Genomic DNA, 17,562 nt, shown 5'->3' with positions numbered 1-17,562 from the left:
GAGCTCCCCCTAGCTGCAGCCTGGTAATAACATTGCTAGGAGGTCTACTCATTTATCTGCTACATACTTCCCATCTTTATATAAACGTCTCCTGACATGTAGGGGTCTATTCATGAATAACCTTGCATAGCAATTCATCCAGTAAAAACGCATGTACATTCCTTCTGTGTGAATGGGGGGGGTAAACACAACAAATGTTATTCGGCTTTCTGCTGTGCTGGTGCAAATGTTTGACATTGATTTAAAATTGGAAATGTTGCATTCAGCCACTAGATGGCATTCATTTCTATTATACTTAGTGCCATCTATTGGACAAACGTGGTATCTTCTGTTATAAATCAATGGTGGGTTTAATATTGTTGGTTTAATTAATTTATGTTCTCCGATTTCTCCTGTACTCATGTAACCACAAAGGAAATGAAAGGGACTATTTATACAGAAAAAATCTAGAAGACTGTGACATGCATTTGCCCACCAAATATGACAAAGTTTTGCCATATTCAAGGTAATAGAGTGATTTCCTATGATCGTCAGCTCCATCTAATGGCCATAATATGGCATTTTCCCTGAAATACCTCAATCAGAAAGAATAGTGCAATACTGCACTATGGACACTAGATGGATTAAAGGATCATAGAAAGGAATGTATGAAGTAAACCAATTTCTCCAGACTGGATGAAAGCTTCTCACATTTGTCCACAAATCATTTTAAGAACAGACAAAAAGTGTTTGTGAAATCTTCCACCACAAAATGTACTCAGCCAATGAAAGGTGATGAGATGACTCATTTTTATTTTTCTCCTGCTATCAATGGCCAACACGGGACAACACTTCATCCATGTCTTTGGTGATCTCTGATCTCCTTATGAAGTGTTTCTTACATGATGAAGATCAGCCATGGAGTATATCTGAGGTGTATATCAGGGTGTGCTTCTTCCCCACATGTCCAGCAACATTCATATAGAAGACATTTCCCGCACTCAAGACACTAATACACCTTGAGGGTTGTGTGGGATCCCTGACGTACAGGAAGACAGGTCTTCATTGAGTAACAGTTCCCTCACTCAGGACAGGAATACAGCTTTTCCCCCGTGTGACATCCCTGATGTCTGTAAAGATTGGACTTCCGTGAAAAACATTTCCCGCACTCAGGACAGGAATACGGCTTCTCCCCCGTGTGAGATCTCTGATGTGTGACAAGTGCTGATTTTATTACAAAACATTTCCCGCACTCAGGACAAGAATACGGCTTCTCTCCCATGTGAGATCTCTGATGGGTGACAAGATGTGACTTCATTACAAAACCTTTCCCACACTCAGGACAGGAATACGGCTTTTCCCCAGTGTGCGATCTCTGATGTGTGACAAGATGTGATTTTATTACAAAACATTTTCCACACTCAGGGCAGGAATATGGCTTCTCTCCTGTATGAGATCTCTGATGTGTGACCAGACGTGATTTTATTACAAAACATTTCCCGCATTCAGAACAAGAATATGGCTTCTCCCCGGTGTGAAACAAGTGATGTATTTGAAGATTGGCCTTTTGTGAAAAACATTTCCCACACTCAGGACAGGAATACGGCTTCTCACCAGTGTGAGTCCTTTTATGCACAATAAGATTAGGTTTAGAATGGAAACACTTCCCACACTCAGTACAGGAAAACCTCTTATCTGTTGGAAGGACGACACCGTCCCTCACAGTCTGAGGTTCCTCAGGATAAGAGGAATACGATGGTCTGGCACCGTCCCTGACAGTCTGAGGTTCCTCAGGATAAGAGGAATACGATGGTTCGGCACTGTCCCTCACAGTCTGAGGTTCCTCAGGATAAGAGGAATACGATGGTCCGGCACTGTCCCTCACAGTCTGAGGTTCCTCAGGATAAGAGGGATACGATGGTCCGGCACCGTCCCTCACAGTCTGAGGTTCCTCAGGATAAGAGGAATACGATGATCCGGCACCGTCCCTCACAATCTGAGGTTCCTCAGGATAAGAGGAATACCATGGTCCGGCACCGTCCCTCACAATCTGAGGTTCCTCAGGATAAGAGGAATACCATGGTCCGGCACCATCCCTCACAGTCTGAGGTTCCTCAGGATAGGAGGAATACGATGGTCCATCTACACTGTGTGGTGGCGGATGGACATTTGAGGGAGCCGGGTTTTCTCCTGGACTATACTGTGTGATGTCCTCATCTTCTACTTTACAGTCTGGAGACAAAGTGAGACAATCCTCTGAGGTTTTCCTCATCTCCCGTCCATGTACTAAAATAGAAATAAAAAGATTATTACTAGACATGAGCAGATTGGTTCCCCTAAATCAGGACTCCGCCCACATTAGACAGCTTTGTCTCTGAGGATCTTACAATTCCCCCCTCAAGGTAACTAGTAAATGGGTCCTCTGATCTCCTACCAGTTCATTTCTTTATTCATGGACCTTAGTCAGAGAGTGAGGAAACAATGAGAACTGTCTTTGTGACAGTGATGGGGGGATTATAAGATGAGTGTCCCCTCCCCCTTTATCACTCATTGCCATCGTCCCAACAAAAGAAGTCCTGCACTTCCTTATTTAGTCCATGATTTAGTCATGAATAACAGTGGGCTGAGCCCCACCAGAGGTCAGAGAGTGAGGAATGGGAGGAGAACAACCAAGATAAAGGTTGCTGCCCCTCCTCCTCCAGAATCTCTCCCTGATGCTAGGCACATTCTCTCGATCAAGCGGGTTCCTGTCCTTCACCTAACCACACGTAACATGTGCACCAACTGCAGTGAGCCATTGTTTCTTAGAAGCATTGCCTTCTCTAAAGATGTCTGTGTTGGTCATCTGGGTGGTAGCGTCCAATCGGACAGCAGATCACCCAATGACATGTAAAGAGAACTAAGAGGAATGTGCATTTCTCCTGCCCTCTAGTCTCCTGGCAGGGTGGTTGCATCAGCACCACCTATGTAGGGAGGTCAACCTACATGTGCCTACAGAAGCTGTTCTTGGCATTAACTTACAATAATAATAAAACACTGAAATTCAGCAAGATAAACAGATGATTACCAAAAAAATGCAATAATTATAGGCAGTACATTATACAACATAATCTGAATTCCTGGCCAGCAACTGCTACCGGTTAGACCTAATAGGGCAGTGACCCTTGCTGGGACCTTCCAGCTCCTCTTTGGGATTATCCTTTACTGGAGCTTGATTAGGAGCTTTAGGTGCTTGGGGGTTATCATAGGTAGGCATAACACCCTTGCTTAAGCTATCATTTGTGTTCTCATAGTCTTCCAGTCCTCTGTAGAGTGATATTACATAATAGAATCAGCAGAATTTTTGTCTCCCGGATCTGGGGGGAGTTGGTGGGAATCACTTTAAGGACTGGAAAATACCACTTGACTGGAACCTGGACTGGACGGGAAGATCTACAGTGTTAGAATCCCACAAGGACCTGATGGGATAGTCTCTGCCCAACACACAGGGACTCAATAGATTCTGATGAAGGTGCTACCTATAGACTTCAGGGCCCTCAGACACCACATCCTATACAGTGCCTTGAAAAAGTATTCACACCCCTTAAATTTTCCACATTTTGTCATATTACAACCAAAAACGTAAACTTATTTTATGTAATAGACCAACACAAGGTGGCACATAATTGTGAAGTGGAAGGAAAGTGATAAATGGAATTCTTTTCACAAATAAATCTGTGAAAAGTGGGGAGCGTGGCCTGAAGCTGTATGTGAGTGGACGTGTGTGAGCCGTGCTCTCCCGGCTTTCCTCCGTACATACATTCCTGTTTCTGACATATCATGACACTGAACCCCGTTACTTGCTGCTGCTGCTCCGGGACATCTGCGGATCATGTCGCCTCCCCGTAAGACCTCTGAGGCGGCGGCAAAGTTGGACAAATTCAGCCAACAGGAGGGAAGCCTGCAGGCCTAAGATGGTGACTCCCTATCCTCTTCTCCTACCTCGGCCGCACTGCCGCTGGATGAAAGAGCGATCCTGGAAGCTATTACTGACTGCAAGGCTTCCCTTACCTTTAAGTTGGAGAAGGTGAGGATGGACATCTCCCTCCTCCGGCAGGATCTGCAGAAGCTTCGAGGCCGGGTGTCAGAGGCCGAGGAAAGCATAGGCCGCATGGAGGACGATCTCCCCCCACTTAGAAATGTAGTGGACCAGGCCTCCCGCAATATTACTTACCTGCTGCACAAACAGGACGATCTGAAAAATCACACTTGGCGTAAAAATCTCCGGTTCATTGGCCTGCTGGAGGGTACCATCCCAGCCACATTCTTGGAGGACCTCCTGGTTAAGACCTACGGTCAGGAGTTCATCGCTAAATTTCTGAAGTTCAGGGACCATGACGCAGTTCTCAGGCTGGCCCGGGAGAAAGGCAATATACATCTGGAAAATCATAACTTCTTGGCCTTCCCTGCAGAAGTCCAGAAGCTGCGTAGCCGCTTTATGGAGGTTAAGTGGCGCCTGAGGATCCGCAACTTCAAGTATTCTATGTTGTACCCGGCCAGATTGCGGGTGGTTGGCGACGATAGAGTTCACTTTTTTGAGGACCCGGATTCTTCTACTGCCTGGTTAGACCAACTTCCGTGAGTACTTTTGTTGCTGGTTCTGGCTCTTTTGCTTTTCTGTTGATGTGCCTTTGCTTTTCTGTTAATGTGCCTTAGGACACCCGGACCCTGCACTCCCCTGGACTGATCTCTATCGTGCCTCCTGTGACTGTGCACCTCTCCTGCCATTGTGGGGCTCTGAGACCCCCATTGTTGCACTTTTTTTCAGCCTGTTGAGGGGGTGAGTGGGGGGGGGATTTTTCATTTTTTCTTCCACTTTTTTAATTTTTTTTTTCTTTTATATGTACTTTTCATTTGTTTGTTGCTAGCTGTTGGTCTCCTGTTCCTATGCAGCTCCCGGGCCTGGGAGCTAGCGGCAGCTACCATTTCTGCATACTGCACTTACCTGTCTTATAGCCAGGGGCACCTCGGCTCACACTGGAACATACATCTTTTTTCACTGTGTGCTCACCTACTGTTGTGTCCTGCATCTGGGACCCCTCTTCGGAGAACTTTCGCCCCATTTTTTCTTCTGTTTTGTTGCCACCAAGGATGGAGACTGCTGCATTCCACTTTCAGTGGGTCCTTGCCTCTTGCTCCAATGTGGTTACCTGTTTTGGGATGCATGCCCACACCGGTTGGGGGCTGTGTTGGGCTGGGTGGGGGGTTATTATGTATGAGTTTTGTGCTACCCACTTTCTTATGATTGTTCTGATTGTTTTATTGCTCTCCACAGCTGCTATGTGTTTTTTTTTTTGTATATTTTTGTTATGCTGCAGGCAGGGGTGCTATCTGCTCTGGGGCCTCTTGATTCTTTGCTTCTATACCTTATACTCCATTTTCTCCCATGGCACGGTTAAAATTGCTCACCTGGAATGTGCCTCCCCCATTTCATGCCACGCTCCTCAGCGAGGGTTTGACGTTTATGTCCAGGATGGCCGAGACGGCTGGGACCCCCCTTGACCCCTGCCTACCCTGACCATGATACCCGCTTTTGTAGACTGCTTCATAGTTTTCATTTACTGGACTCCTGGCGTCATCTACACCCTACAACCCGGGCCTACTGCTGTTATTCGGCAACCCACTCGACCATGCTTAGAATAGACTCCATATGGATCTCCCAGGTCCTAACCTCTAAGCTTATTGGTGACCGTTTTGGTCCTCACTTACTGTCTGACCATGCCCCTTATTGGATTGAATTATCTCCATTTACGGACCCCCCGACCTGCCATTGGCGTCTGAATCCTTTCTGGCTCACGGCTGTCCCTGACCTTGACTCGTTAGCTGGGGAATGGGATTTCTATTTTCAATCTAACGCTGACTCTGCCGCCCCATCGGCGGTGTAGGAGACATTTAAAGGCCATGCCCGTTTGCTTTTGTCCTCGCGTATCTCCCGATTTAAAAGGGCGGCGCGGTCTGACCTTCTTCGGGCAGAACAACAGTTGACCGACCTGGAGCGCCAATATGCGCATTCCCCATCCCGAGACCTATTGTCCCGACTTAAACTTCACACGTGCCTTCGGCACCCTCTCCCGTGAGAAAACCGACCGTAAGCTGTTTTTCAGTCGACAACGCACATTTGAATATGGGGAGAAGCCCGGTAAGCTGTTGGCTTTCCTCGCTCATATGGATACTAGGCCCCCCGGTGGTCATAACTCTCCATCCGTCGCTGTTGGAGGACTCTGCTGATCCGGCAGCCGTGACGGAGGTGTTTGCTGCCTACTTTGGTGAGGTTTATACTTCTAAGGTACGCTATGCTCTTTCTGACCTGGCTCTGTTGTTGGATTCGGTTGAGTTCCACACATTGTCCTCCTCGCAGGTTGCCATGCTGGAAGCTCCCATATAGGTTGATGACGTGGTCATGGCTATTTCGCATTTTGCGAAGGCCAAGGCCCCTGGCACTGATGGCCCACAGTGGAGTTTTACTCCCATTTTTCTGCTGTTTTGGCCCCCCAGTTGCTTGCTGTGTATGAAGCTGCGTTCGCTGACTGTGTCCTACTGGACTCTATGCGCGAGGCGCTTATTGTCTTGATCCCCAAGCCAGGGAAGGATCCGTCCTTCCCGGACTCCTATCGGCCTATTTCCCTTCTGCAAGGCGACGTAAAATATTGGCCAAGGTCTTGGCCTTGCGCCTCAACAAGGTAATTTTGTATCTTATCCACCCCGACCAGACCGGTTTCATGCCCGCTAAAAATATGGCGTTTAATACCCATCGTCTTTTCATGAACTTACAGGCAACGCATGACTGTATAGGCTCCAGAGTAGTGGTAAAGCTTGACGCTGCTAGGGCATTTGATTCTGTTGAGTGGCAATATCTTTGGCAGTGTCTCCGCAGATTCGGATTCGGCCCCAACTTTGTCAAAGGGCTTACCATTTTATACCATCCGCCTCGGGCTAGGGTACTGGCTAACGGCTGGACGTCTAGGCTGTTCTCCCTCTCTCGGGGGGACACGGCAGGGCTGTCCCATATCCCCTCTCCTGTACGCCCTTGCGGTGGAGCCCCTTGCCATAGCCATATGTTCGGACCTTGACATTCGTGGACTGCGCTGTGGGGACTTTGAGGAAAAGATAGGCCTCTATGCCGATGACATGCTCTTGTATTTAGCCGACCCCAGGCTGTTCCTACAAAAAGCCCTGTTGACCATTAAGCAATTTGGTGCCTTTTCTGGACTCACAGTCAACTGGGACAAATCCCAGATTCTCCCCGTGGACGTGTTCCCTCCATCTGCGGATCAGGCTGCCCTTCCACTGACCCGAGTGGCGTCTTTCAAGCATCTGGGGGTTATTGTTTACCGTTCCTTACCTGACTATATACCCCTGAACGTTAAACCACTGTTTGACCTGGTGAAGACCAAGACTCAGACCTGGGCACGCCTACCACTGGGTGTCATGGGGAGGGTAGGTCTGATCAAGATGATCTCCTACCCAAAATTCTCTATATCCTGTGGCATTCACCCACCTATATGCAACATACAAGTACTTTGTAATTTTGGATAGATTGTTGAAAACGTTTATGTGTGGAACCAGCAGACACAAGCTAGCATGGAAACATACCCATAAACCCACAAAGCTGGGCGGTATAGCCGTCTCAGACTTTGCGGCCTATTACCTTGCAGCCCAGCTCTCTCATCTTTTTCATATTGATAAACAGGATTGCCATACGTATCTCATGCTGGTTTGTGGTCGCAATGGTGCACGGTTCCCTCACCCTTTCTGTAATATACTTAGAGGGGTGGGCGGCTCTCTGCCGACTGCCGATCGCGGTGGTCTCCTATTCCAGCACAGACGGGTCTGGGACCTGGCAGTCTCCAGGACGGGAGACACCGGGTTTCACTCTATGACTCCTCTGTGGTTTAATAGATTATTGCCGGAGTTCTTGCATCTCCCTGATCCGGGTGCTTGGTTGTCTAGAGGGATATATTTTCTTTCACACCTGCTTTCGGAGGGCACAATTAAATCATTTGCCACCCTCCGAGGGGAGTTTCAGCTCCTGGCCTCTATGCACTTTCGCTATCTGCAGATTCGACATGCCATTCGGGCGCAATTTGCCAACAACCCTCCAGCCTTACCCTTGGTTGACCTTTTGGATGTGCTTAGGGGTCGGGAACATCAAAAACTTACCTCACTGTTATACGAAATGTTGCTCTCTAAACCTATGACTGCCCTAGCCTATGGCATTCGGGCGTCGTGGGCGGAGGAGGTCAGGGAACTGGATGATGATTGGTGTGATGCCCTGGAGGCCAGTACTTTGGTGTCTCCGAAACTCTCTGATAGACTCACACAGATCTATATCACTCATACGTAGATCATACCTCACTCCAGTGTGGATGGCTAGGCTTAATCCCTCCCATTCTCCTATCTGCCCCAAATGCCTCTTGTCTCCAGGTACGTTCGGGCATCTCACATGGCACTGTCCATGCATGCAGGGTTTTTGGTCGCAAATAATCCAGTTCCTACATGACCGCATGGGTTCTCCGGTATCCCTGGACCCCAAGCTATGTCTCCTAGGGATATTCCCTGAGGAGGACATTGACAAATATACGCAACGCTTTCTCCGTGAAACCCGGTTTACTGCCAGGAAATTGATAGCCTGTACCTGGATACAACCTTCCCCACCCAACCTGGCTGGCTGACATTAATGGTACTCTCCCCTACAAGAAAGTGATGTTTATTAACAGGGGTGGTTTGAAACGTTTTCATAAGATATGGGATAGATGGCTTGAGGCCTCCTCCACGTGTACTCCTTAACGTGTGTTACTCCTACTGATCCGGTCCACTCCGCTCCTTTTTCCCCTTTATGGATTGTCCCACGCCTGCTTTGGATGCTATACTTCATCTGTAGTTAGCTGCTGTGTTTATATCGGCCATGTTTATGTGTTCCCCGTTTTTTTTATGTAAGCTGTGGCCTGTAAGGCAGTTTTTTGTGATATTTGTACTTTTGTTGTCTATGTACTATTTTTGTACTGCACAAAACTTATTAAACGTTTGCTTTAAAAAAAAAAAAAAAAATCTGTGAAAAGTGTGGTGTGCATTTGTATTCACCCCCTTTACTCTGATATCTCTAACTAAAATCTAGTTGAACCAATTACCTTCAAAAGTCACCAAATTAATAAATAGAGTCCACCTGTGTGTAATTTAACCTCAGTATAAATACATCTGTTCTGTGAAGCCCTCATAGGTTCATTAGAGAACCTTAGTAAACAAACAGCATCATGAAAGCCAAGGAACACACCAGCCAGGTTAGGTTATATTAAAAAAAACAAGCTTTGAACATCTCATGGAACGCTGTTCAATCCATCATTAGAAAATGGAAAGAGTATGGTACAACTGCAACCTTTCCAAGACATGGCCGTCCACCTAAACTGACCGGCCGGGCAAGGAGAGCATTCATCAGAGAAGCAGCCAAGAGGTCCATGGGAACTCTGGAGGAGCTGCAGAGATCCACAGCTCAGGTGGGAGAATCTGTCCAAGGGAGTATGAAGAGCATAGCAATCCCTTGTAGCAGATTCCCCGAATAAGAGACAAGACTCTAGATTCAGGGTGAAGTAGAACTCTTTATGGAACAGTCACACATAATTTATATACAGCATGGACCTCCCCCTCCTAATCATACCACCACACACAGGCCAGGGGCCGCCCGATTACATTACCATATGCAGATGGAATTGTATACAGAAACAGAATAACCCTGAACTATTGGATTGTATGGAGAGTAGTGGGCTGGGTATATGCAGAGGCACCGTCCCCGGTCAAAAATTGAAAAGTAAATTGTGTCCAGGTGTGCAAGTGAGATGTGGGAAAAAAGGGAAATGGGAGTGTTGAGGGGAAAGTGATCAAGCACACCTGGGCAAAAGGGGATTTAATTGTGCCACATACTCGCTAGAGAGAAAATCTTAAAAAATAACAATGTTTTATTTATACACAAACATTTGTTTTATACATACAAATCTTAAAAACAGGGATAGTCAATATGGTGATACATGTATACAAACGCATATCCTGATACAGAGGTATACACTAAGGTTCGCTGGCAGACCTAAGGTTCGCTGGCTTGATCACTTTCCCCTCAACACTCCATTTTGCCTTTTTCCCACATCTCACTTGCACACCTGGACCCAATTTACTTTTCAATTAACCTTACATAGTTACATAGTTACATAGGGCCTAATTCATAGTACGGCGAATTGGCGTTTCGGCGGGATTTTGCGAACCGGCGCTTATTTAAGTCTGAAATTGGCATTCAAAGAACGGCGGGCGGAAAATAGCGCCTAGTGTGAGATTCATTAAGATGCAATATGGTCAGAGCGCGACTTAAAACCACGCCAGCTAAAAGCTCGACTAAAGTTTAGCCAAATTTTCCCCTGTACCCCCAAAAATCCCAAATCACTGTGGAAGGTGTGGAAGTCAATTTGGAGATGACTTGCGTTTAAAAAATGTCAAAAACTGACTTAGAAAGAGAGATATCTGCGAAAGTGTAGAAAGGTTAAACAGCTCCTCCAGCCTCGAGCTGCGAACGCGCGAATGTGCGCATGCGTAACGCCAAATAGGCTCCAAAAATTTCGTCAGCGCGATTTTGGGTCAAATTTTTTTTGAATACCGCTTGGAAATCCGCTGTCTCGCCCATAGAAAATGGCAAAAACCGGCGGAATTGGAAAAACATGCACACTTCCAACAAGGGATCCCTTAGTAAACACCATCACATTCCATACACCTTTCCTGCTAACTCAGAAATCATAGCAGTCAAATCTACAGTGTTTATATAGAACCTCCACATTATCGGAAAAAACCCACAAAATATTACATTGGGGAATTGGTCGTCAGATATAAAAAAAATAGATGTAAAACATATTTCAAAGAAAGATTATTAGCATTTCACACATATCAAGGAAATGTCACAATTTTGACAATATTTTATGTGTTTCCAAAGAATTTTTTTAGAAATATATTGCAAATACTACATTTTCTTCCATATGGGTATGGCCAAGTGTTACCATTTTAATACACATTTAACTGAAGGTATATATATATATATATATCTCATACTTGGCTAATTAGCAAAGTATGCCCAACAAACAAATAGAGCTTTAGCTCACAATATTGCTACATATTGACTGGCATCTTTTGTATTTTGTTCATGTCTTTAGATTAAAAGTTTGCTGATACACATGCCTTTTTCAAACATGAACAAAATTATTGATGTCAACATTTGGAGAATTGGAGATATCCAAGTGTTGCCCATACAGAGGGCTCCTTCCGGATTCGAACTTACAAACCTACAGCAGGAAGGCAGACTCCCTAATCATTGTGCTATTTCTCAGTGAGCGTTGGGTGTTTTCCTCATGCCGGCAAAATGCTCACATGGGAAAAGGGGCCATTGAACTGAATAGGATTGGATTTTTTGCCTGTTTTGGGAGTTGATCCTTGAGCTGGACAAATCCCCCTCAAACGCCTCCAAACGGGCTACGTTCACATGTAGGTGTTTGTGGTCTGTTTTTGGGGCTTTTTTAGGTGATTTCATATAACAATGCCTGCCCAAAAAATGCATGTCAAAACGCCTGTGAAAACGCCAGCCAAAACGCACATAAGAACGCCTGATATAATTGCCACGCCAAATTTAGGGATGTTCATGAGTGATGAGTCAGATTGTTGGCTTACATATCTGTTCAATCGTCACAATCTCACTTCCCAAATCCCAAAAGGTGTGTTTCAATTGTTTCCCTAAATATATATTTCTCTCTCTCTCTCGCTCTCTCATGTAATTGTATATATATGTATGTATTCCTGTATCTAAACATTCTAAATAATGACTAGCAAACTTGAAGAGAGAATTTTATCAATTCACATATACTATACACACCTACATACATACATACATGGATTTGGGCAGTTTAGGTCTCTCTCCTCCTCCTCATTTCTATTTCCCTTGTTTTGGCAACTGAGCATGCTCCAAAACACACAGGACACACACAGTTAATTTTTGGACTGGGCGTTACCATTCTGGGTGTGTGTTTGCTTGGATTATATATAGCTCACTCAGACATCAGGAAAGATTTGACCTACAAAGAGGTCCAAAATATTTGTGTGTCACATGCTTTATGGTTCACATTTGTGGCCCTTTGTTATTTATGGAGGTGAGATTTGGCTGTGTTGTGTGTTGACTCTCTGTAAGTATTTATTGCTGTTAACATAATTCTGTCAATCTGCACATGCATCTGTTGATTATGGGCTCTTTGTCGATGTATATGGTCTAAATGTTGTGCAAAGGTTGTTTTTGCTTGAAAAATACAAATCTGTGGCTTCAATGGGATACTGTGGAGACTGTGCCAAAAATATGTCATGTGAAATGTTTGAGCTGTGTATTTGTGTATTAAACAGCATGTTTACAATCTTTTTTACAAATGTCTTCATGTGTCTAAATAAAGTTTTCTGGTGTCCACAAATGTATGTATTTGTATTTCTTTTTCTAAGTTAAATATGCTTAATGGTTGTGTATGGTGACTATTCGCGAATTCGCGAATATACAAACCCACATTCTCACATTTATACATGAAACCGGAAACGAAACTTTTGGTGCGTGCACACGTTTCCGGAAATTGTCCCGGCCCTTATCGCAATCATGGCTCCTGCGCTCTACACGTCCGAAATTGTGGCATTTGTGTGTAAGGTAAGGAGGGGGTGTGAATGTGCGGGATGGGGGATGGTGGGTGGGTGGGTGGCTGGCTGGGTGGGTCGCTTATCTAGCGGGTGTGCAAGAAACTTTTGGTCTGCTGATCTGCGCATGCACTTTCTGCCTATTAGACGTGATCTAGAAGCTTCCTGTTATAGAAACTTCCTAGATGTGAACCTGTTCCCTATATATATATATATATATATATATATATATATATATATATATATATATATATATAATATATAATGTATGTATGTGATATATATATATATATATATATATATATATATATATATATATATATATATATGTGTGTGTATATATATATATATATATATATATATATATATATATGTGTATGTGTGTATATGTATATATATATATATATACACACAAAATATATATTATAGAAAATATATATATATTCGAGACAATATATATACTATGTATATATTATATACAATATATACATTATATACAATATATACATTATAGAATATGTTATATACCATATATTAGTGTATATAATAGGGAACAGGTTCACATCTCTGATCTTTCTATATAGATATAGATAGGCATACCCTGCTTTAAGTACACTCACTTTATATACAATCGTGAGTAAGGACACAGCTTGTTCAGCTTGGCATGACACTGCTCACAAACCATAAGTGACAGGGATAACAAACTTAGGGAGCAACGAGAGGGTACCCAGGACTACACCATATCCATTTTGTGGCTGGGCAGCTTGCCTAGGTAATCTATCATGTCATAGTCCTGGATCCCCTTAACATGCTCCCACATGGTTTCGGAGTAAGGCTATGTCAATGTGGCCAAAATTTACAATGGAGCTGGTGTATTTTCATGCATTGAGAAAAGAAAAAAGGGATTGCTTCACTTTAAGTACATTTTCAGTTTACATACATGCCCTGGTCCCATTGTGTACTTAAAGTGGGCTATGCCTGTATATAGATAGATTTGATTAGTTTCAACGTTTACACAAAATGAAACACAATTATCTGTGACAGATTGCTCTGACGCTTTGGAATCTGTCTAGATAAAGACAAATGTATTGACTCTTTTCATATATGCAAGATTAGAAACATTATTATATTCCCTAAATGCATAATGCCAAAAATTATTGCCTTACATACATCCATACACACTGCAAGCTCGGCCCCATTTGTCTTGTCTGACACTCTTACCATCATAAGCTGGATCTGCACACAGCAGCTAATTGGTTCACCTGAGATGGAATCAGTGATCCCAAAAATCTGGAATGGTCATGTCTTCAAAGGATTGCCTTGAACAAATCACCTCTAAAAGAAACACATGAGTGTATAATCACTTGTCTTAATGGATCACATTCCCAACACACCCATCTCACACTGCCATATGATAATGAATGGGGGTGTCCATTGCAAGTTAAATACACCCCCAGATCACATTGCTTTGTTAATTTACAGATCTAACTGGAATTTGATGGCACTGCTGTGAACCACTATGCCATCAAATTCTGCTGGGGACCTTTAAAAAGGATTATGTGTGATTGTGTGGATAATTATGCCACCTTAAATTCGCATCTCCCACATACCATGTGCAACTCTTGCAGGAATTGTGAATCAAGGATAATTCAGCACAGCTTAATGAACAGACACATTGAGGAGTGTAGGAGCACACCGTCAGATTACCCGATCACACTATGGGGTTTTAACTCCTCCATAATTTTGCCACTTTGGAAACCAAGTGCTTACTTTATGTATACTTTTTAGACGGAACTCCAATTTCTAATAGGGTGATATCATTGCATGAGATTTCCCCTCACTTCCTGTCTTAGTGTCACCAAGACAGGAAGTGAGGGGAATATCACTGTGGGGAAATAGCTTGCAATTGTTGCCTTATAATGTCCATAGTATATATAAAAGGAAAGAATTGCTGGCTATATCCCCACGGGAGATTCCCTCATTTCCTGTCGTGGTGACACCAAGACAGGAAGTGAGGGGAAATCTCATGCAATGATATAACACTGTTACATGTTCTAGTTATGTAGCAAACTTAAGAATATACAAAGCAAACCTCTTTTTTTTCCATTTTGGCAAAATCATGGATTAATTACAAAACTATCTTTGTTTGTCCCGTGGCTTGCAGGAAAAACATTTTGCCTTGATTCCACCATCAACACAGACAGGGGAAACCCTCCTGCGGAGCCATTGTGTTCACCCGGTGCTGCCCCTGCCAGGAAAACACAGTGATTATTGCTAGTGGCTACAAGAGATGCTAGCGATAAGTGTGTGTAAAATCTGACAGACTGGTTGTACGTTGTCCTCAAGGTGATCGATCAATCAACTTGGGTACCTTCAGCCTGGCCATACATAGTTTAAATCTGCATCTCAAATGAATCAATCCCATTTATATATAACACTCCATAAAGGAGAATGGAGGGGCTTATCAGGTCTGCGTCAAAAATTAACAGCCACACCCAATCAGACAGCTCATGTTAAAAGGGACCTGAAAAGCAATCTGCATGGCTTGCTTTTCCAAGCATTGGCTAGTTTAGTGAGCCTGGACTAATAACAGTCACTGTAATGCTACCCATACTGCTGTCCTTTTAACATGGTGACAAAAGTTGATACCTATGCTACATGTGTGTAAAGTTACTTGCACCCTGCTAAATGGACAGCAATAAGGTTGTAAATACAGTGACTGCCTGTCCCCCCCTGATGGCGGCCCTGGGTGTGTCATGAAAGGCCGATTGAGAAAATGGCTATATCATGTAGAGGAAATCACCAGTGTGGGGCAACCTATGTCATGGAGGTAGATTTGGACATCGATGTATATGTATCACCAGAAATGGAATTCTTTGTTCTACAATATCTCAAAGACGACCTAGCATGTTATTTGAAGACTGTACTATTTTGGACATACTTGGACTCAAACATACACTGCTCTTTCCACAGCTCCTCCTCCTCTGGGGGTATGATAATGTATATACGCATCTTCACCAAAAGCACAAGATGATGTGTCGTCTCCGGATGAGGCTGCAGCGGAGATTTCAGTTCCTGCCTGATATAGTGGATCTGCAGCGGGCCTGGAGTGATGCCAAAAGGCGCTCACCCAAGCTCCTGCTAAAGGCTGTGGAGCAAATCTCCGGTAAGTAAAAATATACATTACATGTGACCAGATAGGTTACAATTTTTTGGGTAGGTGGACATGTGTTTAGCTATGCAACAACACTAATACCAACACCCCCCCCCCCCTCCCTCTCGCTCCTACCTTTCCTACCTCCATCAAGTGTCTCTTCACAACCTTTAATACTACTATGTACATTCGTATTTTTTATGTTTCTTTTTTTTCTTCTGCTTCTAGCCAAAGCGGACGGACGGCACCCTCTTGTGCTTTTGGTGAAGAAGGGGAGGAGGAGGACGGCCACACTACAATACGCATTCAGAGGCAGCGAGCCATTTGAGCAGCTGAAAATTGTGGATCGTAAGTAGAAAATAAAAATGATAGAAATTTCTAATCTCTAATCACATTTTACAGAGCCCCCTTTACATCGGAGTCTCCAGACTTACTACACTGTAAGAGGGAAGTGTGAAGACTCTGATATAAGGAGAGTTTGGGAACCATTATTTGAGGGGGGAAGCTGGGGACTCTGGTGTAAAAGGGAACTCTGTGGTCCCCAAAGCTCCCCCATACATCTGAGCTTACAGAGACCCTCTTACACTTCCCTTCCTCAGTCCACCACAGTCAAGGGCACAACAAGTCCCACTGCAGAAGGCTACCTGCTTGGACTTGTAATCCTCTCTGTAGGGGAATGAGGAAATACTGCCTGCTATGCTAAGACTTGTAGTGCCCTCTGTTAGGGACTAAGGATTCCTCAGTCCTCAACATTCTAGGGCACTATAAGTCTCAGCATAGTGGGCTGTCATACCTCAGTCCCTCACAGCTCGGGTCAAAAACAACACAGTTAAACATCTAAAGGACAACTCCAAACAAAACTACCAATAATGGACAGAGTCCATATGCTCTATAATGTCAAAGACCCGCTACCACTCACCTTCCACCTCTGGTGCTGTCATTGTGTAGGGCAAAGGGCTCCATCTACACCATGTTTGGCTTTCATGTCAGATAGGCAGGACTTGCTCAGCTCCACTCTCTTCCTTGGCAATTGACTCTGGCGTCATTGTGGATCTTTCCTCCTCTAGAAAAGCCCCAGGGGCCCTCTCCTTGTCCCCCAGCCACCCAGGGCCTTCTTCTCCTCCTCCTCCACCAACCATTTTCAGACTCTTCCAACTTCCCTGGGGCTACTCAACCACTTTGCATAGTGGACACAACAAATCTATGACCAGCCTGCAAAATATCAAGTCTGGGCCTGGTTACCTGTATGTTCCGGGTCCAGGGCGGAGCTCTCCTCCCAGAGCAACAACTGATGATAGCAGAGTGAGTTGACCGGCCAGTCACTTCCTACTGGTGCAGGTACACACCTACCGATTCCTCCACATCTTAGGATAACATGATCAGACGGCCAATCCCCAGGCAGAGAAGGAGGAGTAAGTGTCAGCGGACAACAGACACCTGGCAGACGCAGTGAAGGGACTGCAGCACACTGCTGCAACTTTTTGATCCGAGGATTGAAAGCAATCTTTTACTTGGGAGATTTCCCTGACTGCGCCCTTCGAAATGTTGGTGCTCCGCCACTGGCCGCAAGGCCCCTGTAGGTGCGAGGCCTTAGGCGCCCGCTTAATTTGCATGGTGCCCTCCTGTTTTAAAACATGGTCAATGCATCTCATTGGTGTAAGTGCACTTCTATGTTCTGAATTGTAGGGGCATTGAGTATG

General features: G+C 44.5%; 2 protein-coding genes across 2 annotated transcripts in view; one reads left to right on the top strand and one right to left on the bottom strand.

Annotated features, from left to right (window-relative positions):
- Positions 1-794: 794 nt before the first annotated feature.
- Positions 795-17,562, bottom strand: part of LOC309550264 (uncharacterized protein) — a gene marked incomplete at its 5' end in the record, with an annotated part of 231,995 nt that continues 215,227 nt past the window's right edge. Inside the window, one exon of the mRNA XM_082250672.1 lies at positions 795-1,438. Coding sequence (XP_082106798.1) covers positions 1,061-1,438 — 378 coding nt within the window. The 3' untranslated portion in view covers positions 795-1,060. The remainder of the gene's footprint in view (positions 1,439-17,562) is intronic.
- The window catches only part of LOC309549863 (uncharacterized protein), a gene marked incomplete at its 5' end in the record, with an annotated part of 34,354 nt that continues 22,813 nt past the window's right edge, over positions 6,022-17,562 (top strand). Inside the window, one exon of the mRNA XM_082250359.1 lies at positions 6,022-6,157. Coding sequence (XP_082106485.1) covers positions 6,022-6,157 — 136 coding nt within the window. The remainder of the gene's footprint in view (positions 6,158-17,562) is intronic.

Source organism: Pelophylax lessonae (assembly GCF_965119305.1).
Source record: "Pelophylax lessonae genome assembly, chromosome: 3".
Classification (NCBI taxonomy): domain Eukaryota; kingdom Metazoa; phylum Chordata; class Amphibia; order Anura; family Ranidae; genus Pelophylax; species Pelophylax lessonae.
This window is presented reverse-complemented; position numbering and strand designations above follow the sequence as displayed.